General features: G+C 37.1%; 1 protein-coding gene across 2 annotated transcripts in view; it reads left to right on the plus strand.

Annotated features, from left to right (window-relative positions):
- eml3 (EMAP like 3) overlaps positions 1-14,356 on the plus strand; it is a 52,408-nt gene that overhangs the window by 6,680 nt on the left and 31,372 nt on the right. For both annotated transcript variants that reach the window (XM_039659451.2, XM_039659450.2), the window contains exon 2: positions 13,651-13,827. In XM_039659451.2, the coding sequence (XP_039515385.2) occupies positions 13,651-13,827 (177 nt within the window). The remainder of the gene's footprint in view (positions 1-13,650; positions 13,828-14,356) is intronic.

Consider the following 14,356-nt stretch of genomic DNA (forward strand, 5'->3'; position numbering starts at 1 on the left):
GTACAAATTGTGAATAAAAACAGAATGCAATGATGTGGAAGTTTCAAATTTCAATATTATATTTAGAATACAACATAGATGACATGTCACATGTTTAAACTGAGAAAATGCATAATTTTAAGGGAAAAATAAGTTGATTTTAAATTTCATAGCATCAACACATCTCAAAAAAGTTGGGACAAGGCCATTTTTACCACTGTGTGGCATCCCCTCTTCTTTTAATAACAGTCTGCAAACGTCTGGGGACTGAGGAGACAAGTTGCTCAAGTTTAGGAATAGGAATGTTGTCCCATTCTTGTCTAATAAAGGCTTCTAGCTGCTCAACTGTCTTAGGTCTTCTTTGTTGCATCTTCCTCTTTATGATGCGCCAAATGTTTTCTATGGGTGAAAGATCTGGACTGCAGACTGGCCATTTCAGTACCCGGATCCCTCTTCTACGCAGCCATGATGTTGTAATTGATGCAGTATGTGGTTTGGCATTGTCTTGTTGGAAAATACAAGGTCTTCCCTGAAAGAGACGATGTCTGGATGGGAGCATATGTTGTTCTAGAACTTGGATATACCTTTCAGCATTGATGGTGCCTTTCCAGATGTGTAAGCTGCCCATGCCACACGCACTCATGCAACCCCATACCATCAGCGATGCAGGCTTCTGAACTGAGCGCTGATAACAACTTGGGTTGTCCTTGTCCTCTTTAGTCCGGATGACATGGCGTCCCAGTTTTCCAAAAAGAACTTCAAATTTTGATTCGTCTGACCACAGAACAGTTTTCCACTTTGCTAGAGTCCACTTTAAATGAGCCTTGGCCCAGAGAAAACGCCTGCGCTTCTGGTTCCCGTTTAGATATGGCTTCTTTTTTGACCTATAGAGCTTTAGCCGGCAACAGTGAATGGCACGGTGGATTGCGTTCACTGACAATGTTTTCTGGAAGTATTCTTGAGCCCATGTTGTGATTTCCATTACAGTAGCATTCCTGTGTGTGATGCAGTGCCGTCTAAGGGCCCGAAGATCACGGGCATTCAGTATGGGTTTCCGGCCTTGACCCTTATGCACAGAGATTGTTCCAGATTCTCTGAATCTTTGGATGATATTATGCATTGGGGGAGTTGGTGATCCTCTGCCCATCTTGACTTCTGAGAGACACTGCCACTCTGAGAGGCTCTTTTTATACCCAATCATGTTGCCAATTGACCTAATAAGTTGCAAATTGGTCCTCCAGCTGTTCCTTATATGTACATTTAACTTTTCTGGCCTCTTATTGCTACCTGTCCCAACTTTTTTGGAAAATGTCTCACTTTCAACATTTGATATGTCATTTATATTCTATTGTAAATAAAATATAAGTTTATGAGATTTCTAAATTATTCCATTCTTTTTTTACTCAAAATTTGTACAGTGTCCCAACTTTTTTGGAATCGGGTTTATAGAAGAAAAGGTTCTATATAGAACCTTAAAAAGTTCTATCAGCGCTACGTATTTGGAACACCTAAAAGGTTTTATACACTCTTAAAAAAGGGTTCCTCCGGGTTCAATATAGAACCCTGGGGTTCCATACTTGGCCAATAGAACCTTTTACCAAAAAAAAAAATGGTTCTATATAGAACCATTTTGAAGTTCCATATAGGAAGTAGGGGATGGAAACATTTCTGGTTCTAAATGGAACCATTTCTTCTAAGAGTGAGACCTTTTTCAGATGTTGTATTTCAAAACATTTGTCAGGTTTCCGTAAAACGTCTTGTATGTACTGTAGGACTAATTTCTTACACATCTCATCCCATGCCTCCATTGCTAATTCCAAGACTAATGGAGTTATTAATGCAATGATTGATGTTATCAATAGAGAGAGAGAGATTAGACATTGTGTGAATTACCTGTGTCTGTGCGTCTCTCGACAGTGTTCGTCAGCATCTCTACTAATAGTAAAACTTTGTTTATCTGCGTCAAGAATGGCGCCGTTATTAACTTTTTTAGTAATAAATGTCACGTAGCTTTTAAGTTGCTAAAATCAACAGCCCCGTAGGTTAAGGCCGTGTGTCCACCAAAGCGTTTTTAGCTGAAAACGCTAGACGCTCTGCTGAAGACGCCGTGCTTTGGGCGCTTGAGAGCGTTTTGGCAGCGCAGCGTTTTTTCCGTTGAGACGTTTCGTTGCTATGATACAGAATATCCGCAGCAGTTGAATGTTGTGACAGTTGGTCGGTGTGGTATTAGTCCTGCCCCTCCTCCACTGTGATTGGACGGCTGGGTAAAAAGTGACAGTGATGAGCTCTGCGTTTTATCCAAAGTTGAATATTTTTCAACTCCCAGCGACCAGTAAAAAACGCCGGGCGCTCGGCGCTTCAGCGTGAAAAAAAAACGCTCAGCGCCTCGGTACGCTCATGGCGTTTAAAAAACGTGGCGCTCCCATTGAAAACAATTGAAAACATACGCCAGGCGCGTGGAAAAACGCTTTGGTGGACACACGGCCTATGAGATGTTTATATGATGTTTCATTTGTGCAATCAACATTTTTTTAGTTGTTTAGACTAACTTGATAGCTCGATAAACACATTTTTGCATATGGTGTGCATTAGCGAGAATGGGAGAGCAGAGCATTTAGTGAAAACGGAAAGGGAATAAGGGAATGTAATTTGGGATATGGGTTGGCTTTGACATTCAAAGAAACAATGCAGGCCAAATCCAGATTGATTTCTCTTTCTTGAATACACAAATCTGATGTTGTGCCTGCATCTCTGGTTCTTTTCCTCTGTCACTTTCTCTCTTATATCAATGTAACTCTGAATGTGCTTAATGTTTCCAATGTTTTCCGGCGAAATATGTCCTCTTTGTTCATAAACATTTACAGACTGCATGCTTCTCTGGCCTTGCGAATCTCACTGGGCTCTTTAACTTCTCAGGCTCCACCTATATGAAGATTTCAGCGGAGATACGAAAGCTCACAAACGTTTATTATGAATATTAAGGGTTTGCATTTTGCTAGTGTCAAGGTTTTATCTCAAACATAAACTGTTAGGGGGAAATATAGTGAAAATATTTATATTATCTAAAATCTAAAGCTTCACAGAGAAAACAGGAAAATAATGTTTTAATAATATTGTTGTAAAATTAAATGTCCCCAACTAAGCAAGCCAAAAGCCAATTAAACTATAAAACCATACATTTCTAAGAGAAAGAAAACTAACTGTACTACAAAAATGAACCCAAAATAAATAGATTTGCAGAGACAAGATTTTCAGTTTACATTTTAATTTAATTTTTTTTTTTTTTAGAATATAACTCTATTTGGCTTTGTATTTATTTCATTCAGCAATTTTGTGGTTACCTGCCAAAAGCAACTTTTTAAAAATATATACATATTTTTATTTCAGCTTTATTTCAATTACCGAAACAATTTTTAATAGTTTTGGTTAATGATAAAACACACTGGTTAAGAAATTTAAACTTGCAAGTGAGCGTGAGAGTTCTCTTAAACATCGTTCCTCAACTTTAGGGCTCATTTGCAATCTTTCATATGCAGAGAGAAAGCAAAAACTACTGAATGAAAAAAAACAAGAAAAAAAAACCCTCGGATGAAGATAAACCACTAATTGGTTCCTCATGTGCACAGGAGTGCAGTTGGCCTGCTCACATTGGCCAGATAGATGTGGCTCGGCGCACAACCGACAGGCCATATAAAACTCTCGGATAGAAACTGGCTTGGTGTTAATGAAAGGCTATGTTTAGTTATGACTGTCCGCACTATTAATTGCAAATGATCAAATATATCAAACTTATCTCTCCATGGGTTGATTGGCGTACCCACGTATGTGCCGAGGCTTTCAAAGCGGTTGCAGTGAAAATGGAGGTGCATCATCTCACTCTCCAAATAAGCGGCATGTCGAGTCGCAGTGCAGAACTCCTCCATCGGACAGGAAAATGCAGAAATTTTTGGGCATACCATTTGAACACTGTATGAATACTGGCATTTACGTCACCAGTTTTCATGTTAAGAGTGACGCAAAAAACAGAAGTCAAAAGTCAAAATCTGATTTCATGTTTTTTGGCTGTCCTGACTTTCAAAATCCCATCTGGATAAAATCTGCATATGCAAAAAAAAAAAAAAAAAAAATGGATTTTTTTGTTGGTAGGCTGCACAAGACCAAACTGACTGATCTTTGGCCAACAAGTCAAGATCCTGTCACTTTTAGCTTATAGCTACTGCTGTAATTTTAGAACCAGAAGCTTGAAGAACAAGGAAGTTATCATTGTCCTCATGCTTCTGGTTTCTAAAATGACAGTACTCTAAATTTAAAGAGGCCAATTTAAGCCTTTTTACTTCTTGTTGCTATCTCTGCCGTTCTCGCCCACTCTTTTCTCTGATGGCAGACAGACTGTGCCACATAATCGCCGCCTTGTAAGTTACACTGTTACCAGCCCACTGGCATTTTCTGCATTTTTGTGTTCTGGCTGGCATGATTTTAATACGTGCAATAAAACAACTTATAATTTCTTTTATTAGTGCTTCTTGACCATAATAGCAGCTACTTTGTATTTAGGACTACATTTGGATAGTCGTGTAGCATGTTAAAGTGCCCCTATTATGCTATTTTAAAGGTTTCTACTTTGATTTTGAAGGTCTTCTTCTTCAATAGCAAGCATTCAAGGTCAAAAACACTTTAATTTTTTCTTATTATACATTACACATCACCTAATTACTCAAAGAGAATACGGTTCATTCAAAGATCCAGTCTCTCTAAACCCCTTCTTTCCAAGAGTACTCTGCACTGATTGGCCAGAAAGCCCAGTCTATTGTGATTGGTTTACTCTACTCTGATTGGCCAGAAGGCCCAGTCTGTTGTGACTGGTTTACTCTGCTCTGATTGGCCAAAAGGCCCCAGTTTGTTGTGATTGGTTTATTCTGCTCGCTCTGATTGGCCAGAAGGCCCAGTCTGTTGTGATTGGTTTACTCTGCTCTGATTGGCCAAAAGGCCCAGTCTGTTGTGATTGGTCTACTCTGCTCTAATTGGTCATAAGGCTCAGTCTGTTGTGATTGGTCTACTCTGCTCTGATTGGTCAGACAGTCCCTCCAGAAAAACGCGATTATGCGATCGCTGAATTCAATGCAAAATCAGCCAAAGTCCGCATATTTATGCGGGGGCCGCATTTTTTCAAATACGCTGCACTTTCACCGCATAAATTGCCGATTTCCGTGCAAAATATGCGGGGTTTGCATAATTTCATAATCCTCGCATTTTCGTTGCAAAAAAAGTCACATGTATCTTAGCAGAAAGTTGAAAAATGTTGTTTGCTTCACACAAGAGCAGCCACTTGCCCCTGTTTCCATGGGAACGTTATGAAGTGACGCAATTACGCGACGCCAGACAGACTCACGGAGGCAATTGATCTCACAAATCGAACTCGTATAACTGTCTGTCACACGTTCTACCGTCACATCGTTACTTAATAAACAACATAAGATATAAGAAGTAGCATCAAACAGAAATCACCCGAACACATGGGGTGTTCGAGGCGCACATATAACACTGCAGAGAGTTCAACAGGAGCGCGCAGCTCTTAAAGGGGCCACACCTTATTTACACTCGTTACAGTCTGAAATAAAACAAGATGAGAAATTAAATATTCCCAGCACTTTCTATGATGTAGTATGATTGCTTATCAAAGGAAGTAATAAGAAATGACTCTTACATTAGCCTAGTGAGAACAGGATGTTGGGGGAATCACTTTTTTTCTCTTTTTCATTAAACCACAATTTTTGCAAGTTCCCTCAATTTTTGCAAATTCCTCGCATAAAATTGCATAAATATCCCGCATATTCCATCGCATTTTTAAAGAAAACGGGCCGCGTAATCAATCAATTTTTGCCCGCAACAATCACAAAAAAACTCCGCGTTTTTCTGGAAGGACTGAATACTATTATGGCAAATGTTATATATAAATCTAAATTTTTTTCACACATTTTTGGAAACTACCACCACAAAATCAGTCATTTTGATCGCAAAAATCACACAAAAAAATCGTGAAATCCTGGAGGGACTGGTCAGAAGGCTCAGTCTGTTGTGATTGGTCTACTCTGCTCTGATTGGTCAGAAGGCTCAGTCTGTTGTGATTGGTCTACTGCTCTGCTCTGATTGGTCAGAAGGCTCAGTCTGTTGTGATTTTTTTTACTCCACTCTGATTGGCCAGAAGGCTCAGTCTGTTGTGATTGGTTTACTCCACTCTGGTTTGGCCAGAAGGCCCAGTCTGTTGTTATTTTATTTTACTCTGCTCTGTTTGGCCAAAAGGCCCCAGTTAGTTGTGATTGGTATACTCTGCTCTGATTGGTCAGAAGGCCCCAGTTTGTTGTGATTGGTCTACCACTTACAGCGCATGTCAGAAACAGACGCCTATTACCATATCTGAATTTCAGATCCGGAGGCTTCCTCAGCACTTGATACACAATGAAATGAACGGGAACAATGGCGTCTGTATTATTGCCAAAGCTGTGTGTGAATATTAAAGTTCACACACAGCGCTGAAAACCGCGTCTTCTCGACACGTCGGCAACATGAACCAAACTCTTCCAGTTTCAGCTTCAACTACTGTGCTTGAGAGTCTTAAGTAAACATTGTTCGCTGACAGCCAATGTAACAAGAAGAGAGACGAATTACTGACGACTCGTTTCAGCAGTTCAGAATCAATTCTATTGTTAGACAATAACTTTATTTGTTTTTTTTTTGTTTTTTTTTTTAAACATAGCAGGCATTTTGCATTCAGAAACAGCAATATTACACACTGCATTGATGGTAATATTTTAAAAAGAATAGTGACCATAAAGAAATACTGTGACGCTGTTGAAATGCAGAAATTATTGTGTAGTATGATATCTGAACTTTTTAGGCTCTGTACTGGGATTATTACTGCTGTATTCTAAGCATTCATGATTATTGCTCTTAAGGTTAGTGATTTGACCAAACCCCACGTATTAAACTTGGGCTGAACTTGCACTGTTTGTGCTATGGAGATATATGATACTTCAAATTGGACAGCTTTTTCTTAGCTGTTACTTTTCTGAGCTTTCAAACTTGGTTTTTCTCATGGTGGATGAAAATGTGCAGGAAATCCCATAGACTGACTGGAGAGACTTCAGTCATATCTTATTACTATAATATCATAGACACTTGGGGTGGGCCAGTAAGTAACCACTTAACCACCCAAAATACCTTAGCAACGGCACTGACATGCTTAACCTCTCTGGACATATTAGAAACATCATATCAACATCGCATCTGTTCATGTACAGTAGAAGTAGTTATGAAGAGTTACACCACTCAGAATGTGGGAACTTCACCGATTAAACGGGTGAATGGTTTCAGTTAATATGGAAAGATTGGATTCTTGAGACATCTGTCTCTCATTATAAGCCATTTGTAAGTTCTCGTTCAAACAGGTGTTTAGACAGTTATGGTGAGTTATAGTTTGGATCTGTATATGTTGGGCATCTCCGTTGAATCTGTATAATCCCCACACACAGCTAAAATGATAACTTTGCCATGCAAAAGTAGAGCACTTCTTTGTTACTTTCTTTTGATTACGATCCAAACCAGTCGGGTCGTATTGTGTTACTCTGCAATTCACCGTACTGACACAGAATGTACTTGGCAACTCGGACCTTTTGTTTAGTGACTGCATTGATTGCACCACAGAGAGAACATGGGTGGTTTTAATGTTGGAAACTTTGACCGGTTTGTACTGGTTGTGCCATTTTTTTTTTATTGCGTTTAGGAAAATTGTATGGGATGTTTAAATTTTATCCTATATGTACTTGTGTTAAATCAATTAAAAAATACTAGTATACTATGCTACACTATAAAAAATGCTGGGTAGTTTTAACCCAAATTTGGGTCAAATATGGACAAACCCAAATGTTGGGTTAAAAATGTAATTTAAACATTTAACCCAATCCATATTTTACCAAAAGATGGGTTTAAACAACCCAGCATTTTTTTACAGTGTATACTAATAATATAGCTCGCTCGTAAACCTTTTAAATCTTAGGTCTGTTATTAAAGTAAATATAATTGATATCAGCATGAAATAACAGGTTTTGACACCTTGGCAGATCTGCATTACAATTATCCCCGTACTTTAAGAACTTACAAGTCATTTGCATCTTTCTTGCACATGTATCTGCTTGTCTTCGGCTTGTTAAAAGACTGTTGGACCACACAGAGTTCAGCCAGAGGTTGACTTTGATGTATATACTGTATATATTGCCACATCCTAGTTCATTTTTGTGTGTTGACTGTGTAAAATGTGTTGAAACGTCAGACTAAATGGTCCATGGTACCCTGTAGTTGGAAAGCATTTATAGTTTAGTTTAGTATAACTCCCTTTGTTATCTAGAAAAATACTGTTTAAAGGAGTGGGTGACCCAAAAAGAATAACTATCCCTTTATAGGGGGAAAAAAGTAATAAATGAAAGTTGTGAAACCTGGCTATTACAGGATGTATAGCATTCATTGCGCTTCAAGAATCTCTGGCTCTTTTAGTAGATTCACTATTAGTCCATATTTGTGGCAGCTGTGCGCTCATAGCACTTTGGCCCTGTTTAAATCTGTTTGGTGTGTTTGTGGTTTTGGACGCTGGTTGGTCTTGTGAAACTGAAAAACATGTTAGCTAGATGAGAGCGCTCTACATCTTCAATGAACCCATTGTGGGAAGAAAGCAGAGGAGTCGTGGTTCTTGTCCAGAGGCACTGAATAGCCCTGTTTATGAGTCTCTGTGTGTGAAAGAGAGAAAAAAAGAGAAATTTAAAGTAATGCGTGTGACTTTTGGCTTCATTTGATTTGTCCCTCGTCTGAAAGAGCACAAAACGCCTCACGTTGTGGTTCAGGAAGTCTGGACCTTTGGTTGTGCCCCCTTCCTGTTGTATTTTAAAGAACTCGAGTCGATCATTTGCAGCAGCTTGTCTCGTCTTGCTTTGTAAGAGCTGAGCTACGTTCATTTTTGAGTGAAACATAGATTATACCATGTCAGACTATAATTTACACTCTTAGAAAAAAAATTTTCTATACAGAATCCCTTGAATTCTTTTAGTTTTGAAGAACCTTTATGCCAAACAGGTTCTATTTAAGGAGAAAAGTCTTAAATTATTGCATAATACTTGAATGTTTAACATATTATTTCTCTAATGTTAAAGTGTGTTTGCGAGCTGTTTCATAATGAAAAATGTATTAAAACTAAATCCCATGATGGAATCCCTAAAAGTTTTTTTTTTTTTTAAATATGAAACTCCTGATAGAACCCTTCAAGGTTCTATTTAGAATATTTTCTTCAAAAGGGCTTTTCACACTGTGTTTAAAGGAGTAGTTCACTTTTGAAAAAACTTTTGCTGATAATTTACTCACCCCCATGTCATCCAAGATGTCCATGTCTTTCTTTCCTCAGTCGAAAAGAAATTTAGGTTTTTGATGAAAACATTCCAGGATTTTTCTCCATATAATGGACTTCAATGGGAACCGGATGGTTCAAGGTCCAAAACATAGTGTTAATAACAGTTTCAGATGCAGCTTCAAATGTCTTTAAACGACACCAGACGATGAATAAGGGTCTTATCATGCGAAACGATCGGTTATTTCAAAACCTATTCCAAAAATGTAACTTTTCTAAGGACAAATGCTAGCCTTGCTATATTCTCTGAGGCGCGTTTGCAACGTCACGTAATACGTAATTACGTTCAAAAGGTCACGGGCGACGTAGCCGGAAGTACAGAATCAAAATCGTCCGACATCGTTGTTTTTCCTTTTAATTCCTTTTTTTGTAAACGGTGTTTGAGCTAGTTTGCACGTTCAACCTATGCGTTCAACTTGTAAACACTGACTCTGTACTTTCGGCTACGTCGCCCGTGACCTTTTGAACGTAATTACGTAATACGTGACGTTACAAATGCGCCTCACAGAATAGAGCAAGGCTAGCATTTGTCCTTAGAAAAGTTACATTTTTGGAATAAGTTTTGAAATAACCGATCGTTTCGCATGATAAGACCCTTATTCATCGTCTGATATCGTTTAAAGACATTTGAAGCTGCATCTGAAACAGTTATTAACTGTCTTTTGGACCTTGAACCATCCGGTTCCCATTGAAGTCCATTATATGGAGAAAAATCCTGGAATGTTTTCATCAAAAACCTAAATTTCTTTTTGACCGAGGAAAGAAAGACATGGACATCTTGGATGACATGGGGGTGAGTAAATTATCAGCAAAAGTTTTTTCCAAAGTGAACTTTAACCCCAGGTTATCGTCATTCTAAACATCACTTTTTACCCCAGATAAAGGAACGTTTCATACTTGTAATTTAGAAGCACTGTATGAATAGTGTGAAACGATGCGGTGTTACAATGTTAAAGCTAAACGCTTAGCAACAGACAACCAATAGCGTACATATTTGCATGCTTTGCACAGTCACAGAAACCCAGCACATTGTATATGACTCTAAAAATGAAATTATTGTGAGTTTAATAAATGTGAGGGTTAGTACTACACGGTATCAGTCAAAGCTGTGGAGACACTGGTACTGATGTATTCTGTGAGTCTATGTCACAAAATTGTATGGTTGTTGTAATGGATTGTATGGGTTGTGGGTTTTTTTGTTGTTGTTGTTTTGGTTTTTTGTTTGTTTTTCTCTTTCTTTCTTTTAAAAATGGACTTTGAGTCTGTAATAAAGTTTTGATTGATTGATATAAACTGTAAATTCAGCGTTTTGAGAGGAAAAATGTCAACTGCTAACAGAAAACATGACACTTTGAGTGAAGAAGAGAGCATTTCATTTTTTACATCTATCCATTCTGCATAAACTTAATAGTACAGTCGGCAGATGGGCAATGCTAAAGCTTTTATGTAAACTGCTCACATGCTGTGCTCATCCAATCAATGACACTACTGACCCTGCAAATATACAAATAAGAATGTTACCCCAGGGTTTAGGCATGTAAAAGGTGAAACGTAGGTTTATGAATACCCAGGATTAATTGTTAACCCCCGGATAATTTATGAGCACAGTGAAACATCATGATAACCCAGGATTCAGTTTACCCCGGGGGTTAGAATGACCCAGGGTTAACTATTTCAGGTGTGAAAATCCCTTAAGAGTGTAATTATTCCAAAGGAATGTTATTGATTTGGAATCATGAGATTTGTCGCTCAGTTTTTAAAAATAAATCATGACAAAAGTTGAACCTACTGTTAAAGTCTATGGGAAAAGGCATTGCACCAGAATTAAAATAACACATTGCACTTTAGTTTTATGATCATATAAGACAAGCATGATAAAACGTACTAGTTGCTTGCTTGCAAAAAGTGTAACAGAATAGAATTTGATTTAAGTATCCATTAAGTACTTAGAAATTCACACACAGGAACTTATAATGCAATGTGTTTATTTAGACAATTTTACTCAAATAACAGCCTATTGTGTGGAATCATTGTATGAGCTTTTCATTTCTACCTTTAAAGTCATCATGAAATCAAAATTGACAATTAATGCAGCCTTTTTTAATGGAATGTTGCAGTGTTTATTATAAATGATTTATCCGTACACTTATTCATTCCTCATAATCTTTAATCAAAATCACTTCCCCTGCTTATTGGAGCGACAATTCTCCTCTTCAATTCGAGGGCGGGACAGCCTGTCACTCACATGAGATCGACCAATAGCAAACCACAACCATCCAATCAATTCCCCATGACCAAAATCTGTTTAACTTGGATCGTGACTGAAAACCTTAGGAATGTCTTACTCTTTTCCCTATTGCAAGTGCATTAATGAAAGTTGAAAGTATTATCTGTGCTACTCGACAGAATGCTACAGATGCTGCCAATGAGATTTAATTTGTATTGATGCCACAACATTTGAATAGCACCTTTGAATAAACTATTGTTTTGGTCTAGACAGTAGTTGCTGGCTCAATAGTTCACTGCTGTAGTTCAGTTCTGTGTATAATCAGTCAATAAAGGGTTATCACTGAAGAGGAACGCTTCAGGCTTGAAAAATCTTGCGACAGAAGCAGATTAGGCTATAATTCCAGGTTATCAAAGCATAAGGAAACGGGCGTGTAGGGGTGAGGCCAGTGTGTGAGTGTTTATCACTTTGATGCAGTTTATCAGCCATACACAACACCAATGTGAAAGGTCTCTCTTGACATGTACGATTAAAAAGTCTGTAGTTTATGCACTTAAATAGTGGTCCCTGGGCATTGCTGATATATTAAATTTAATTTAATGATGGCAAAGTAAATGTACACAAATTGCTGAACACATTATTTATTATTTGAAAAAAAGACACTGTTAACAAGACTCTTTGTGGATAAATTTGAACTAGTAAAGTTTATCATCCAGCTTTTGGTGGTGGATATACTTGCTAAAAGATTATTTTGTCAACTTGGCATATCGATAATTTGGGAGCAGACGTCACACTTATTTCACTGCAGTTGTGAGTGCATTGGTGGCAGGAAAAACAGTAGTGAAACCGGGCAAGATTCACGGATTAAGAGAAAAAAATGTCGTCTTGGGCTTTTGGGATGTCATAATCGAGATGCAAAAATTTTTTTTATTTTTACAGAATACTGTGATCGAAGATGGCCAACTGAAGCGAAGCGAAGACGTTTATGGTTGCAAGCCATTAAATGTAAAGAATGAACTGAAGAAATCTGTGACGATAACCTTACCATTAAAGCATGAATTTGAAGTAAACAATAGATCTAAAATAACATACAGTTACCTATAACAATTTTTATAGATAACAACATAAACGGTAACATTTTTATCTAACAATTGTGTATTTGTTGACACCCACTGAATAAAAGTCTAAAAAAAATCACAGTTCTGAGGACAAAATATCGAGTTTAAATCTCGCAATTCAAAAATTTTCCACACAGAATTGTGAGATATAAGCTCAAAATGACCTTTTTTATACTTTTATTAAGTGCCTTTCATAGACTGCTAATGCAGAACTGTCACTTTCTGGCATAAGATAGTCTCCGCCAAAAAAGCGTGTCGTCATGTTTACCTGTTACACCCAAATGGTCTATAGATGACCTCAAAGCTATTAGACATGACTCCAAACTGAAACCATTTGATTTGAGGCTTTAATGTGTTTGCTTTTATGATGTAATGTTTTTATTTATTTTCATATGGCCTTTTGTAACGGAGAACAGAAATATATCCCTGCTTAAATACTACAGACACATTCTACTGATTCAGTATGTTGAGGCCTAGAGGGATGAACACTTAGGCAGGCACTAACGACTCTTAATGACTCTCATGCAGCTTCTATTACAGTCCTGGATTTAAGAAGCTTTATTCCCTTTTTTATTTTTTTTTCCTTTTTTTGGGGGGATTTTAAAAGGTATTATTTAGGGTATAAAAAGTTTACATATATCCTAAACCTTATACACTTATTCAATTTTGCATTTAGAAAATGTATCCTTATAGGCAAATAAATAATGATATTTTATTCAAATTGTGAAGTATTTATGTAATTATATGAAATGGTAGTATATGTTGCTCTGCCTTTATTTTATATTTTATTTAATAATTACCCAAAAAAAAAAATGTTATTTGTCCCAGATGTGTTTTTTGTGAGATCTTTATATTTATACTTTGTTGTTTTCACCTAGATGATGTGTCGGCAGAAAGCAGCACAGGGTGTCCAGACAGGCTGTCTTTAATGGAGGTGCGCCTCCAAGCACAGGAAGATGAAACAACGCTACTGAAGTCCTCATTGGCCGACGCCTTACGCAAACTCCGCCTCCATGATCAACAGATACCCCTGCTTAAACAGCAGCTGATTGCTGGTAAGAGGTTTGTTAATGATTTCGATGTGCTACTGTAAAGATTTGCAACAGGTTTTAAATACAGATTTTATTAGGGCTGTCAAACGATTAATCGCGATTAATTGCATCCAAAATAAAAGTTTGTGTTGTGTATATAAAATATGTGTGTGTAGTGTGTATAATTATTTTGTTTGTTTATGTAAATATACACACATGCATCTATATTTAATAAAAAAATATTATTTAAATATAAAATATTTATATTTATATTAGGGCTGTGAAAAGATTAATCGCATCCAAAATAAAAGTTTGTGTTTATATAATATATGAGTGTGTAGTGTGTGTGTATAATTATTTTGTATATATAAACACACATGCATGTACGGTATATATATACACGGTATATACGTTTTTCTTAAATATATACACGCATATGTGTGTATTTATATATATATATATATATATATACAAAATAATTATACGCACTACACACACACATATTATGTAAACAAAAACTTTTATTTTGGATGTGATTAATCGCGATTAATCG

Source organism: Pimephales promelas, chromosome 1 (genome assembly GCF_988280905.1).
Source record: "Pimephales promelas chromosome 1, fPimPro1.hap1.1, whole genome shotgun sequence".
In the NCBI taxonomy this organism is placed as follows: Eukaryota; Metazoa; Chordata; class Actinopteri; order Cypriniformes; family Leuciscidae; genus Pimephales; species Pimephales promelas.